At 47.3% G+C, this 12,859-nt stretch overlaps 1 protein-coding gene across 1 annotated transcript in view; it reads right to left on the bottom strand.

The window, feature by feature from the left end:
* Positions 1-12,628, bottom strand: part of AUP1 (AUP1 lipid droplet regulating VLDL assembly factor) — a 63,264-nt gene extending 50,636 nt beyond the window's left edge. Inside the window, exons 1-3 of the mRNA XM_069203473.1 lie at positions 12,479-12,628; positions 8,007-8,144; positions 1,242-1,392 (exon numbers count right to left, since the gene is read on the bottom strand). Of these exons, the coding sequence (XP_069059574.1) occupies positions 1,242-1,392; positions 8,007-8,144; positions 12,479-12,519 (330 nt within the window). The 5' untranslated portion in view covers positions 12,520-12,628. The remainder of the gene's footprint in view (positions 1-1,241; positions 1,393-8,006; positions 8,145-12,478) is intronic.
* Between the last annotated feature and the right edge of the window lie 231 nt (positions 12,629-12,859).

Raw genomic sequence — 12,859 nt, forward strand, 5'->3', positions numbered from 1 at the left:
ATGCATGGATGTCTGTGAGGTTTAGATACAAGGGACGCAGGGATATTTGTGAGGGATTGTGAGGTTCACATACAAGGGATACAGGAGTGTTTGTGGGGTTTAGATACAAGGGATGGGTGTTTGTGAGGCATTGTGGGGTTTAGGTACAAGGGATGCATGGGTGTTGGTGTGGCATTGTGGGTTTAGGTACAAGGGATGCATGGGTGTTTGTGGGGTTTAGATACAAGGGATACATGGGTGTTTGTAAGGTTTAGATACAAAGGATGCAGGGGTGTTTGTGAGGCATTGTGGGGTTTAGATACCAGAGATGCAGGGGCGTTTGTGAGGCTTCATGGGGTTTAGATACAAGCAATGCATCAGTGTTTGTGGGGTTTAGGTACAAGGGATGCATGGGTGATGGTGGGGTTTAGATACAAAGGGTGGGTGCTTGTGAGGCTCTGTGGGATTTACATTGTCAACTTTAACTCTCAAAGAAGATATCGCTTATGTAGGGGGCACTGTTGAAGCTGCAGAGGGAAGAAGTTCTGGTGCTTGTTTTTGGCCTCAGATGCTGAAACAAGAGGAATGTCTCAGGGGACAAGAGAAGGAAGCACCGAGATGAACGGATTCAATGGTGCGTTCCCAACACACGGCTCATCATTTGATAAGAGTTTTTCTTTGCTGCTTTTCTGCAAGAGCCCCGGTAAGCCAGTTGTGTTTATTCACTTTCGTTTGAAAGGTGGTTTTGCAGTGAAAGGATTATCCAAGTCGGATGCAGTCTGCGGAGGTGTATGGCAGAAGGTAACTCGTACAACAGACGGGCTTTAAAAGTAATGTTAAATGACAATCAGACGCAAAACAGAATATAGACTCTGAGCAACACACAAGGCGCCCTTGCACCCCATCCCAAGAGGACCTCACAACCTGGCTTATGTAACATCTGGTAGGTTTTGTTTTCCAAGATAAGAATATTTTAACTTTTTGGGTAAAATTTCTAAAATAACTAAGCGATGCTTTAGGTTGAACAAGAATTCTATACCATTTATATTTATTTTCTGGCACATACAGAACCTTGAAAGAGTTTGACGCAAGTTGTTTTGTAGAAACGGACCTGGTGTCAAAGGTGACCACATGTCCCTGTGTGAGTGAAGATCAGATGATTTCTAGTATGTCCTGAGAGACAGACTGGGCAGGACGGGTCGGCCACAGTATCATAACACAGACATTTCTGCATTAATAGAAAACAAAACGGATCTGCTTACCGTGTTGCAGGAGAACAAGAGGTTAATCATGTTATGATCGAAGTGAGTGGTGTGATTGCAGACGTAGACCTTCACGCTGCGGTCCCTCAGGCGGGGGTCATTCTGACGGACCAACATCCCCAGTAAGGAGCACATTACCCGGACGATGAACCTAGAGCAAAAACAATGCTAAGAAACATGAGAGAATATCCCGAAATAAACCAAAATAGAGCAAGGCAGACAAATCTCAGGCCTGCCCAGTGTACAGTGAGGACTGTGAACGCACCAACTCTGCGGAAAAGGAGTTTTTAGAGAAACGTGAACAGGAAAGAACAACTCATTCACTTTACAAGCTGAAGAGAGTTTACTGCATTTTAAGAACAACCTTGTCCAAACATCATTGCGTACGTACAACTCGTAAACATGAACTTCAGAAACCCCTCCAGCAAAAGTAAGGGCCATCATGAGTACAATTTTCCAGGCCAGATAATTAATTTCATTTTCTCTGCATCGTTTTTTAGGTCACCCCCTATAATTTTACCAAAACCCCCAACAACAGTGAGGGTAGCTGGTTGACAGAAAACACTTTCAAAACCTTTTTGGTACTATGCATAGGTACAAAGGTGAGTTTTGGAGATGTTATTATCAGCATTCTATATTATTGTATATGTATATTTTTGCTCTACATCAGATTTGTGCTGAGGGAGTCAAAGACAATCCTCCCAACAAGCTTCCTTCACCTAGTGCAGCACTAGACGCAGCATTAGATCTGATCCGATCAGCGATCCATCACCCGCTAAGACAGCATAGAACATGGTGACTCAACTGGGGTTATACAGCCCTCTACACCTCGATGAACTCTGGCTATCAGTGGAAATTAAAAAGAACTATTTCAACTGACAAATTGGTTGTAAAACAGAGTTGTGGCCAAAAAAGGCTCTCAGGGTATGTGGTGGAGGTGAACATATGTTCCTGTAGAACAGTGACCTTCGAGCTATAGATACAGCAGTCACATGAACTAAATATAGAATTCCTTTTTCATACCAATGGGAATTGTGCAGCAACTTATAGAATGATGTGAAACAAATTTAGAGTCCACTTTTAGCATTGTCGCTAACTGCCCTATGAATCATATGCTGGAAAAACACCCAGAAATATTACTTACTACAATTGCAGAATCAAGAGTGGAAATGTACCTGAAAGTGGAACTCCCTTTAACAAGACCTCAAGACCTGCGTGAGGCAAGTCAGATTACCTTAATGTACTCCATTAGTTCACAGTGTCACTTAAGACAACATCCCATGGTTACCTCTGAAAGAGGAGCTAGACGAACAGATCAATTAGTACCACTTCACGAACATCAAATAGAATAAGTGAAATAAAACATACCTAAAAGTTGGGGGGGAAAAAAAATCTAAAATTGCAGTCAATATGAGGTCCTGGTTCAGTCAAAGTCTACTAGGGCCATTAACATCCTGGTGGAAAGGTAGGAAGCTTGATAAATACAATAAGGTTAAGAGCATTGGACTCTGCAGGGACACTCCAGAGACAGACCCACACGTGAACGTGGGTGACATGACATGGAATATTGGTTTCCAGCTTTAAAAAAAAAAAGGCTCTTCGATCTTAGTTTTTTTCTGGAGCAAAACAACCCCGAAATAGTGACTAGGCGAGCTCAAAGGCACAGCGAGGCGAGCTCTTCTGATCACCAAGTACTAAAAAAACCTCTTTCATGGTTTAAGTTGGCACTCCAAGATAATCATTTCTGGATTGGCCCAGATCTCCAAACATTCCCCTAGCTGCACTTCAGCCCTGCAAGCACAAATGCTCCTTTCTTGCGAGGTCGCAAGGTGCAAGCAAGCTGTACAAGATGCTCATTAATGTTTTTCCCATCAGCACCTTTGTAATTGCCCCATAGATGCTGCTTAAATAACTAACTCTTGCAGCTTTCCATATTGTATTCCCTAATTGTCCCATGCATCTCAGCACCTTCAAAGCTTCAACCACAGCATGTCGATGAACAAGGACCACAGCGCAGGCCTGCAGGGCAATCGTGGGTGTTGCATGTCGATGTGCAGAGCACAGGGCCTAGGCTGTGTTAACAGACTAGGGCACAAACACTTGAGAAAGAACTTGAAGAGCCAATGAAGACTGCACATTTCTCCCTCCCAAACAACTGCTGCTGTAAGAGTCAGAATATAAAGTCAGTGGTGACTGGTCTATGTCTTGCTGAAACCCTGTCTTGGACATACCTAGTTTACCTGTGATCCACTGTGGGATGACGTAAGAGGCTGCAGTCAAAGGCAGATGAAATTAAACAACAGCTGCACAGTATAAGAACAGCCTCAGCCAGCACTGCCAATGTCTTGGTGCCACAGAAATGTTTTTAGTTGTCGGATTACACAGCTCATCGTGTCACTGGGGTTTGGATGAACAGCTACACTGCAGGGGTGGAACTGCCTTCTTCAGTCTGCACATGGGTGTAAATCTAGAAAGTTGTGCTGAGAGCCACTCACTTGAAACAACTGAGTAACTCTAATCTCCTACACTGCTGCATGCTACTGGGACCCACTCTACCCTTTTAGAGACCCTGGGGCTGTGGAGGGGGAAGCTACATGCTTAGGCACTGCTTGCAGAAATGAAGAGAACCCTAGTGTTCTCCTTATTTAATAACCAGCAAAACACATACTTTGTTTGGCCTCTATGTGGCAGCCGGGACGACTTGGGTTTACAAAGCTACCCCAACAAATCAGTGACGACACTACTACAGGATATAATCTCGATTAACAAAAGCATTAAGTAATCCGACAAAATGGTGGAGGATCTAATGGACAAAAAGAAGTTAATAAAAACGTTCGTCAACAGAATGAACGTAAGGACAATAACACCACTATGTCACCCTTATCAGTGGCCTGTATTTGGCAACCCCCAAGAAACTCAACATTTAAAAACAAGGACATAAGATTAGTAAATCAAAGGGAGCAGAAATAATCTGCACCTAAAGGGCAGAACAAGGGACGAGGCAGCGTAATTATGTGGCCAGCCTCCTCTTATGTTCTTCTAGAGAACCTTTAAAACACAAACCACCTTAAATCCGGTCAATTCTAAATATGAATGCCACTGAGGAACCAAAGTACATTAAAGCAGGATCTGCTCAGGTCTCACAAACCCCCTATGAGAATCGTGCAGATGATGCCTGCAACAGTAGAAACTATCACTTGGGCAAAGAAACTGTTTGGACTACTGAAAGGCGCTACAATACCATACTAAGAGGTGCATGCGCACTATCCAAATACTATAAGAATAACTAGGGTAAAATCTATGGGCATCAACATTAATAAAATCTGAATCATACAAGAACCCCAGCATGAAGTCCACTCCACTGATAATGCTCAGAAACTAAACGTTTGCTTCCAAAAAACAATGTCAAGAAAGTTATTCCAACTCTTGCCATAACCAAAGCCCACTTGTAAAACACTCTTCTTACAAGTCTTCAAGCCAAGTGCAATGTGGTGCATCACCCCGTATACCAAAATAATATAATTAATTAATTTCGGAAGAATCATGGCCAAAGAAACAATTAACAAGCATTGGCAAAGCCAATAGGTCTTGCCTATGCAAATCTATTGGATTTGCCAATGTATTTTATCCATGTTGTATAGCAGTGTGGCTGCTACTCAGCATGGCTACAAATTAGTGGTGCAGAGTACTGTGGCATCGAACAGAGTAGATTGGAGAGGCACAGAGTACAGTGAAGTGACGTAGAGTGGCCTGGAGTAGCGGGAGTAGAGCGGCATGTGGCTGGAGTAGAGCTGCATGTGGCTGGAGTAGAGCGGCATGTGTCAGAATGCAGTGGTGTTGAGCGGCGCAGAGTGGAGCAGACTAGAGAAGCATGGCATAGTGGTGTAGAGGAGAGTGGCACAGGAGAGAGTGGTGTAGAATAGAGTGGAGAAGAGGGGTGTTTAGTGGTGTAGAGTGGATAGGGAGGGTAGTCTGGCAGAGTGGAGTGGCGCAGAGTGGCATAAAATAGAGTGGAGTGGCATTGAGGGGTGCAGAGGAGTGGCACAAAGTGGCGTACAGTAGAAGAGTAGAGTGGTGCGGAGTGGTGTAGAGTAGAGCAGCAGTGAGCTGAGTAGTGGAGAGTCAAGTGGAGTAATACAGAGCATCATATAGTGGAGTGGCGTACAGTAGACTGCCACAGAGTAGCATGGATTGGATTAGAGTGGTGTAGAACAGAGTGGAAAAGAGTGGTCTACAGAAAAAAAGAATAGAGTGGAGGGACAGAACGGAGTAGAGTGGCGTACAGTAGAATAAACTAGAATGGAGTGGCATTCAGTTGTGGAGAGGAGTACAGTTGAAGAGTGGAATAGAGTGACGCAGAGTGAAGTGGTGTGAGTAGTGTGGAGTGATGCAGTGTGAAGTGGCATAGAGTGATCTGGGGTAGAATAGAGCAGCACAGAGTAGAGTAAAGAGGATTACAGAGGAACAGAATAGAGAAATGTGGCGTTGAGTAGAAGGGCGTAGGGTGCAAGAGGAGTGGCACAGAGTAGGGTGGCACAGTGGCGTACAACAGAGTGCCGCAGAGTGCAGTGGCGTAGGGCAGCACAGAGAAGAGTCACATGGCATAGTGGAAGAAAGTGGAAGGGTAGAGAGTAGAGGGGCGTAGAGAGGTGTGGAGAAGAATAGAGTGGTGAAGGGTGGAGTAGAGTGGCATAGAGTACAGTGGCACACCGTAGTGTGGCGTAGAGTGGTGCCGACTAGAATGAGTGGAGGAGAGAGGAACGGTATAGAGTTAAGTGGTGGAGAGAGCAGTGGCGTAGACTGGAGTGGCGTAGTAGAGTGGAGTGAGAGTAGAGTGGTGTAAATTAGAGTGCATAGAGCAGAGTAGCACAGAGTGGAGTAGAATGGTGTAGAGTAGTAAAGACAGAGTGGCGTGGAATGGTACGGCATCAAGTGGCATGGTGTGGAGTGGAATTGTGTGTTATGGAAAGTTGCTCGAGTTGTCACTGAACTGACGTATAGCGCTTCAAAACCTTGCTAGGGCAAGCCCCATATAAATGCAATTATAATACAATAAAACAGGTTGCCAATGATCTCGACCTACAATCTTTGTAAACATTTAAACATTTCATCAGATGCAGGAGCTTGTAAGTATGTCTAAAGCTTCAGTGAGAACTGGTTTGTTTACAAAAACTTTTTAGAATAGGAGGGGCTAGTGGGTGAGACGATAGAGCAACATATATCATACGGTTGGGGTATTAGGAGATGGAGCTAGGAAGTGGCTGTGAAAGAAACAGTGATCAGCAGGCGGACACTAATTAAATTGAATCAATCTGTGCTTGGTCCATGTTTCGCAGAAAGAAAAAGTGACACCCAGCACCCCCTGGCCAATTAGGAGGCTACATTAAAGAATGACAACAAAGCCAACAAATGGTAAGCAATTCAGGCCTCAACAAACTGCTATGCGAGCCAGATTTCATCAGGGTGAGCTATATTTAGGTCACACTCACCCCTTCTGGCGAGCTGACAAACAGCAGGTGTTCTTTTCATTCACATAGTGAAGGAGCAATAAAGACACCTTTAAATCTTGTTTAATCTTGTCACATTTATTCTGCCTCAGAGACAGAGGTCAAAAGTCAGTTTAAATCTACAATTACTTTATCTGACTGCCAAATTTCGAGCAAAGTGAACTGTCTGACAAATGTGCTATACAAAGTTTGAAAAGAAAGGCTGAAGAATGACATGTTTTATTCTAACATTTAAATAGCTAAAATATGAACTGTACAAAACATTACAATTCAGCAGTTATGAAAGTCCCTGTTTTGGAATTCTGTATGATGAAATAAATACTTCAATAGAATGAAAACAAATCATAACACGTTATTTGGTGATGTGCAAATGACATATGTTTGCTGAAACCCAACTTCAACAGGTTATTGTTTATCAACTATATAGTTTTACAAGTAAAACTAAATATTACTTGGAACGTATTTGGCCATTTCAATAGAAATTGTGCTGCCTGTAAATGGCAATGTTTTACCACATCTTGATTTAGTAATATTTTTATTAAAAGTGCGTATTTAAAGATGAGCTGAGAAACATTCCTGCCTCTGTCCTGCTATTGGTGAATGGAGGCAGGTCAGGGGTCATGTGTACCCTATATGTGGGCTAGATTCTTATTATGTATGGAGCAAACGTTTAGTCTATTAAATCTGAAACAGTTTTTTTGTGCAGCAGACAGGCTAAACTAACATACTGAAAGGTGGACTCATGGGATAATGAATAAAAGGTGGCTCTGTAAAGTAAAATATTTGCTTAGGGCGACATGATGAGACCATTTTACTGGTTAACTACATTACAGTTAGGTCAAGTAGACTATTCAAGTTACTAGACCTGCATGTCTAGTAAACATTTTAGGATTTTCTGATACATGCAATAAGTGGGCCCAAAGCCCTTTCTAGTAAACAATACCCCTAACGAGTGCAGACTGTTCCGGGTCCCCCCTCCACTCAGGGCATGCTCTGTGCAGGCAAGACTTAAAGCGCAAATGTAATTGTATAACTCTCATACAAGATGGCCCAAAGTGTCAAGGAAGAATACAGTCAATCTTGTTACTTACTCCCTCTTCACTAAGCGTACGGCAGCTAACTTATGTGCAATGGCTGTGCCACCAAACAGAAGGTATTTCTCTACAGGACATGGGAGGACACATCTAGTAAAGTTAGGAGATGCTTGCTGCATGTAGTAAACAGAGGAACAACCGGGAGAGTTAGGAGAAGTCCTCACCTTCGGAAGAGGCTGTCTGGCAGAGCACAGCTCACCAGAAACACGTGCACACCGATGAATACTCGGAGGACCAGGAGGCAGAGCCCAACTGGACAGTAGAGCAAGAGGAGCAGCAGCAGGAAGCCGTCGTTCGGTAACCTGGAGGCAAAAACCAAATGGCATTCAATCTTTCATTGGTGCAATACTGCTGCTCAACGGAAGTGCTCCAACAGTTATGACTGTATCTTTTCTTCTGACCCTCTACAGTGTCACTCTTCCTCTTGGCTCGTTTCGGCTGCATAAATCCCATTCATGCACATGTACTAATTGCTTTCAAATCTGCACCCAGTATCAGTGAATCTTCCCTTGTCCCATTGCTTCAATCACTAGATGTCCATTTCCAGGTTCTCTCCTAATCGTTTGCCTTCTACTTTCCACCCTTTTTTCTACTGTGTCCAAAACGCCAGGGATGTGGAATTCCTATCGCCCGACGCCCGGGACATCTTGTTTGGGGTCAAGGGCAACAAGTTTTTATGTTTACTTTTTCCTTGGGACAAGTAGGCCCAACCCTCTGCAGCACAAACCCTTTGGCTGCCTGTTTACAGAGAGTGGAACTCTCTGCAGTTGAGGTAATGTGTTTCCAAAAGATAATTCTGTTCGAACTTGTATTTATGGTTCATTATTTGAAAGCCTTCATTATTAGGGTGAGTGCTGTAAATAAATGTTTTAAGGTCACACTTCACTACTGACGTTGGTTCCAGTACAAAAAACAAAAAAAAAGTGTATACACGTGTTTGAAAAGTTTAGGCTATGATTTGCAAGTGTAATGCTCCCAGAATGCTCTCTGATTAGATGCAAATGAAGTGTCATTTAGTAAAATGTTTTGATGCATGCTAGTATTTCCCAAAAATATTTCTAATGGAAAATCAGTGTAACCATTTTCAACACGATTATGGGAAGCATGAAAGTAAACAAACACTGACAAAGCCAACTGATCTGACATATTTTTATAAGTCTTTTAGTTTCATCAATGCGTGTCTTGTTTTGACATGGCTTTTGTAACACTTTATTGTTGTGGGAGCTACCAGGCCCTCAACATTGTAACAAACACTGGCAAAAAAAACCCAAAATGTTTTTGAACTCTAAATGCACACAGTGGCATAACAAAGGCCCCGCAGCCTCCCTCCAGGGGGCCCCTTCAGCACAGCACCTGCCCTGAGTGAGTCTGGAGAGGGGGCTCCTCCATGTTCTTTGCAAAGGGGCACCCTCCAGTTTCGTTACGTCACTGATTGCCACTGTAGTTCCTGACACTGAACAAATCTACTTTGTGTGCCAATATGCTCCTTGTGGAAACACAGAATGCGATCACTCACAGTAAAGCCAGCCGAAAGAGAGAGAAATAGAAGTTTAATAAAAACAAAATGTCTTTGTTAACACCAGACCTAATTAAGGACCAAGACCCACATGTAGGTAGCTTTTTGCATGTCGCAAACAGCGACTTTCGCTGTTTGCGACGTGCAAAAATCACATTGCGATGCACAAACCCAGTTTTGCGATTCGGTAACCTGGTTACCGAATCGCAAAACGGGTTTACGACTCACAATTAGGAACGGGTGTTCCCTTCCTAATTGCGACTCGCAGTGCACTGTAGGATTGTTTTGCGAACGCGGGCGCAAACCAATCGCAGTTTGCACCCATTTCAAATGGGTGCTAACACTTTCGCAAAATGGAAGGGGTCCCCATGGGACCCCTTCCCCATTGTGAATGTCACTGTAAAAAAAAATTCTGAGCAGGCAGTGGTCCTGCGGACCACTGCCTGCTCTGAAAAAATGAAACGAAAACGTTTCATTTTTCGTTTTTGTAATGCATCTCGTTTTCCTTTAAGGAAAACGGGCTGCATTACAAAAAAAAACTGCTTTATTGAAAAGCAGTCACAGACATGGTGGTCTGCTGTCTCCAGCAGGCCACCATCGCTGTGAGGGCCGCCATTCGCAAGGGGGTCGCAAATTGCGACCCACCTCATGATTATTCATGAGATGGGCATTTGCGAAGCCCTTGCGAATCACAGATGGTGTCAGGGACACCATCCTACATTCGGATTTGCGACTCGCAAATTGCGAGTCGCAAATCTGAACCTACCAACATGTGGCCCCAAATTCTTAAAGAAAGTCACAAAAGTGCACCCATGGTATATGTCGTACCCCTATAAAATATTTGTGAACTGTATTTTAGCATGGGTAAATACGCATGTGTAGATTTGCTCATGTGAAAATCTATTGAGCATTTGCAAGTTCATTTTCCCTCCAGCCACTTTCTTCCCAACCCTGGAAGAAGTTCTAATTCTCCCATTATCAAGAGTAAATGTCCAACCTTTCTTATTATGGGAAAATATTAGAGAGAAGCTGGTGAAAATCTTTAAAATATGCAGGTTAGTAGGTTTGCAGACTCAAAGGCATTCCAGCCCTGGAACTATTGCGTACTGCTTCCTCCAGCCCCAGTATGCAGAAAGGTGGCAAAATAAGGAAATTGCTACAGTAGGGATTGAAACTGCAAGTATTCAAGCCCTACTGTGGTAGTAGCCCTGGCACAATCAGAGAGGCTATTATCAGAGCTCTTACATAATGAGATTGCTGCCATAATTTTGCACCACACTACATGGCACCAAAGGGACAAGTAGATCTTTATACAGGACAAGTAGATTTGAGAAGCAACCTGTCCCCTGGACAAGTAGATATTTTAATAAATTCCACACCCCTGTCTTGTCATGCACCCTTATCTCCACTTGATAATACTTCCAGCAACCCACCTCCTTCCTTGGTTTCTTTCTCTAAAAACTTTACCCCACGATCCTCCCCCATCCAATGTACGACATTCCATATATCACATCTCTTGTTGCCGCACAGTTCTGGTTCCAAGTCACCCATCGGGTTTATAACTTGCATCAGCCTGCAGCCTTTTCCGTTTCGTTCAACTCCAGCGTTAGCCAAAGCTCGCTACCTGTGGCAGAACCCCTCTGCCCTGCTGCCTCCCTGCACCCCTCCATCCTGCCGCCTCCCTGCACCCCTCCATCCTGCCCCTCCACCTCACCGCCTCCCCTCATCCCTCTGCCCTGCCCCCTCCCCTCCACCGCCCCTCACCCCCACCGCCTCCCCTCACCCCACCACCCCACCGCCTCCCCTCACCCCCTCAACCCTCCACCTCCCCTCACCCCACCACCCCTCAACCCTCCACCCTGCCGCCTCCCTGCACCCCTCCATCCTGCCCCTCCACCTCACCGCCTCCCCTCATCCCTCTGCCCTGCCCCCTCCCCTCCACCGCCCCTTCACCCCCCTCAACCCTCCACCTCCCCTCACCACCCCTCAACCCTCCTGCCTCCCCTCACCCCTCCTGCCTCCCTCCTCCCCATGCCTCCTCCCACCCCATGCCTCCCCCCTCCACCTTCTGCCTCCCCTCACCCCTCCTGTCTCCCCTCACCCCCCTACCTCACCCCTCCACCTCCGCCTCCCCTCGCCCTCCTGCCACCCCTCCACCTGCCCTCACCCCTCGACCTCCTGCCTCCCCTCCACCTGCCCTCACCCCTCGACCTCCTGCCACCCCTCCACCTGCCCTCACCCCTCGACCTCCTGCCTCCCCTCAACCCTCACCCCTCGACCTCCTGCCTCCCCTCCACCTGCCCTCACCCCTCGACCTCCTGCCTCCCCTCCACCTGCCCTCACCCCTCGACCTCCTGCCACCCCTCCACCTGCCCTCACCCCTCGACCTCCTGCCACCCCTCCACCTGCCCTCACCCCTCGACCTCCTGCCTCCCCTCACCCCTCACCCCTCGACCTCCTGCCTCCCCTCCACCTGCCCTCACCCCTCGACCTCCTGCCACCCCTCCACCTGCCCTCACCCCTCGACCTCCTGCCTCCCCTCCACCTGCCCTCACCCCTCGACCTCCTGCCTCCCCTCCACCTGCCCTCACCCCTCGACCTCCTGCCTCCCCTCACCCCTCACCCCTCGACCTCCTGCCACCCCTCCACCTGCCCTCACCCCTCGACCTCCTGCCACCCCTCCACCTGCCCTCACCCCTCGACCTCCTGCCACCCCTCACCCCTCGACCTCCTGCCTCCCCTCCACCTGCCCTCACCCCTCGACCTCCTGCCACCCCTCCACCTGCCCTCACCCCTCGACCTCCTGCCTCCCCTCCACCTGCCCTCACCCCTCGACCTCCTGCCACCCCTCCACCTGCCCTCACCCCTCGACCTCCTGCCACCCCTCCACCTGCCCTCACCCCTCGACCTCCTGCCACCCCTCCACCTGCCCTCACCCCTCGACCTCCTGCCACCCCTCCACCTGCCCTCACCCCTCGACCTCCTGCCTCCCCTCCCTCTGCTCTCCACCCCTCCACCTCCACTCCCGGTTAGCTCCCTCCCGTTCGTCTCCTCTCCAGGCCCCTCTCAGTCTCGCCCAGGCTGCCCTGGCCCGTGGGCCTCTGCCTCGCCTCCACTCACCTCCGCGCGTGGAAGAGCCGCTCCACCGGCGGCGCCTCCATCCCCCCTCACCCGCCGGCCTGGGCCGCTGTCAGGCCTTGGAGGCAGCGGCCATCTTCCGCTGCCGTAGTCCGAGCCTATTGGCCGAGCGAGGCATGCCGGGAGATGGAGTTCACAGCCTCGACTCCGGCCCACTAGCTGCCTAGCACACAGAAACCTGAAAACTACATTTCCCAGCAAGCTTAGCATAGAACTATCCTTACGACTTTCAAGAGTTCCGACCCCAAGAAGTCGTCATATCCTTCAGGCCAACATTTCACGCCTTTTAGGTGAGATCAGCGCTCCTGTGGTAACGAAAGTGAAAACGGACAAGCGAACCCGACGGTCGCCATTTTGGATTGG

The sequence above is a fragment of the Pleurodeles waltl genome, chromosome 1_1, assembly GCF_031143425.1.
Source record: "Pleurodeles waltl isolate 20211129_DDA chromosome 1_1, aPleWal1.hap1.20221129, whole genome shotgun sequence".
NCBI lineage: Eukaryota > Metazoa > Chordata > Amphibia > Caudata > Salamandridae > Pleurodeles > Pleurodeles waltl.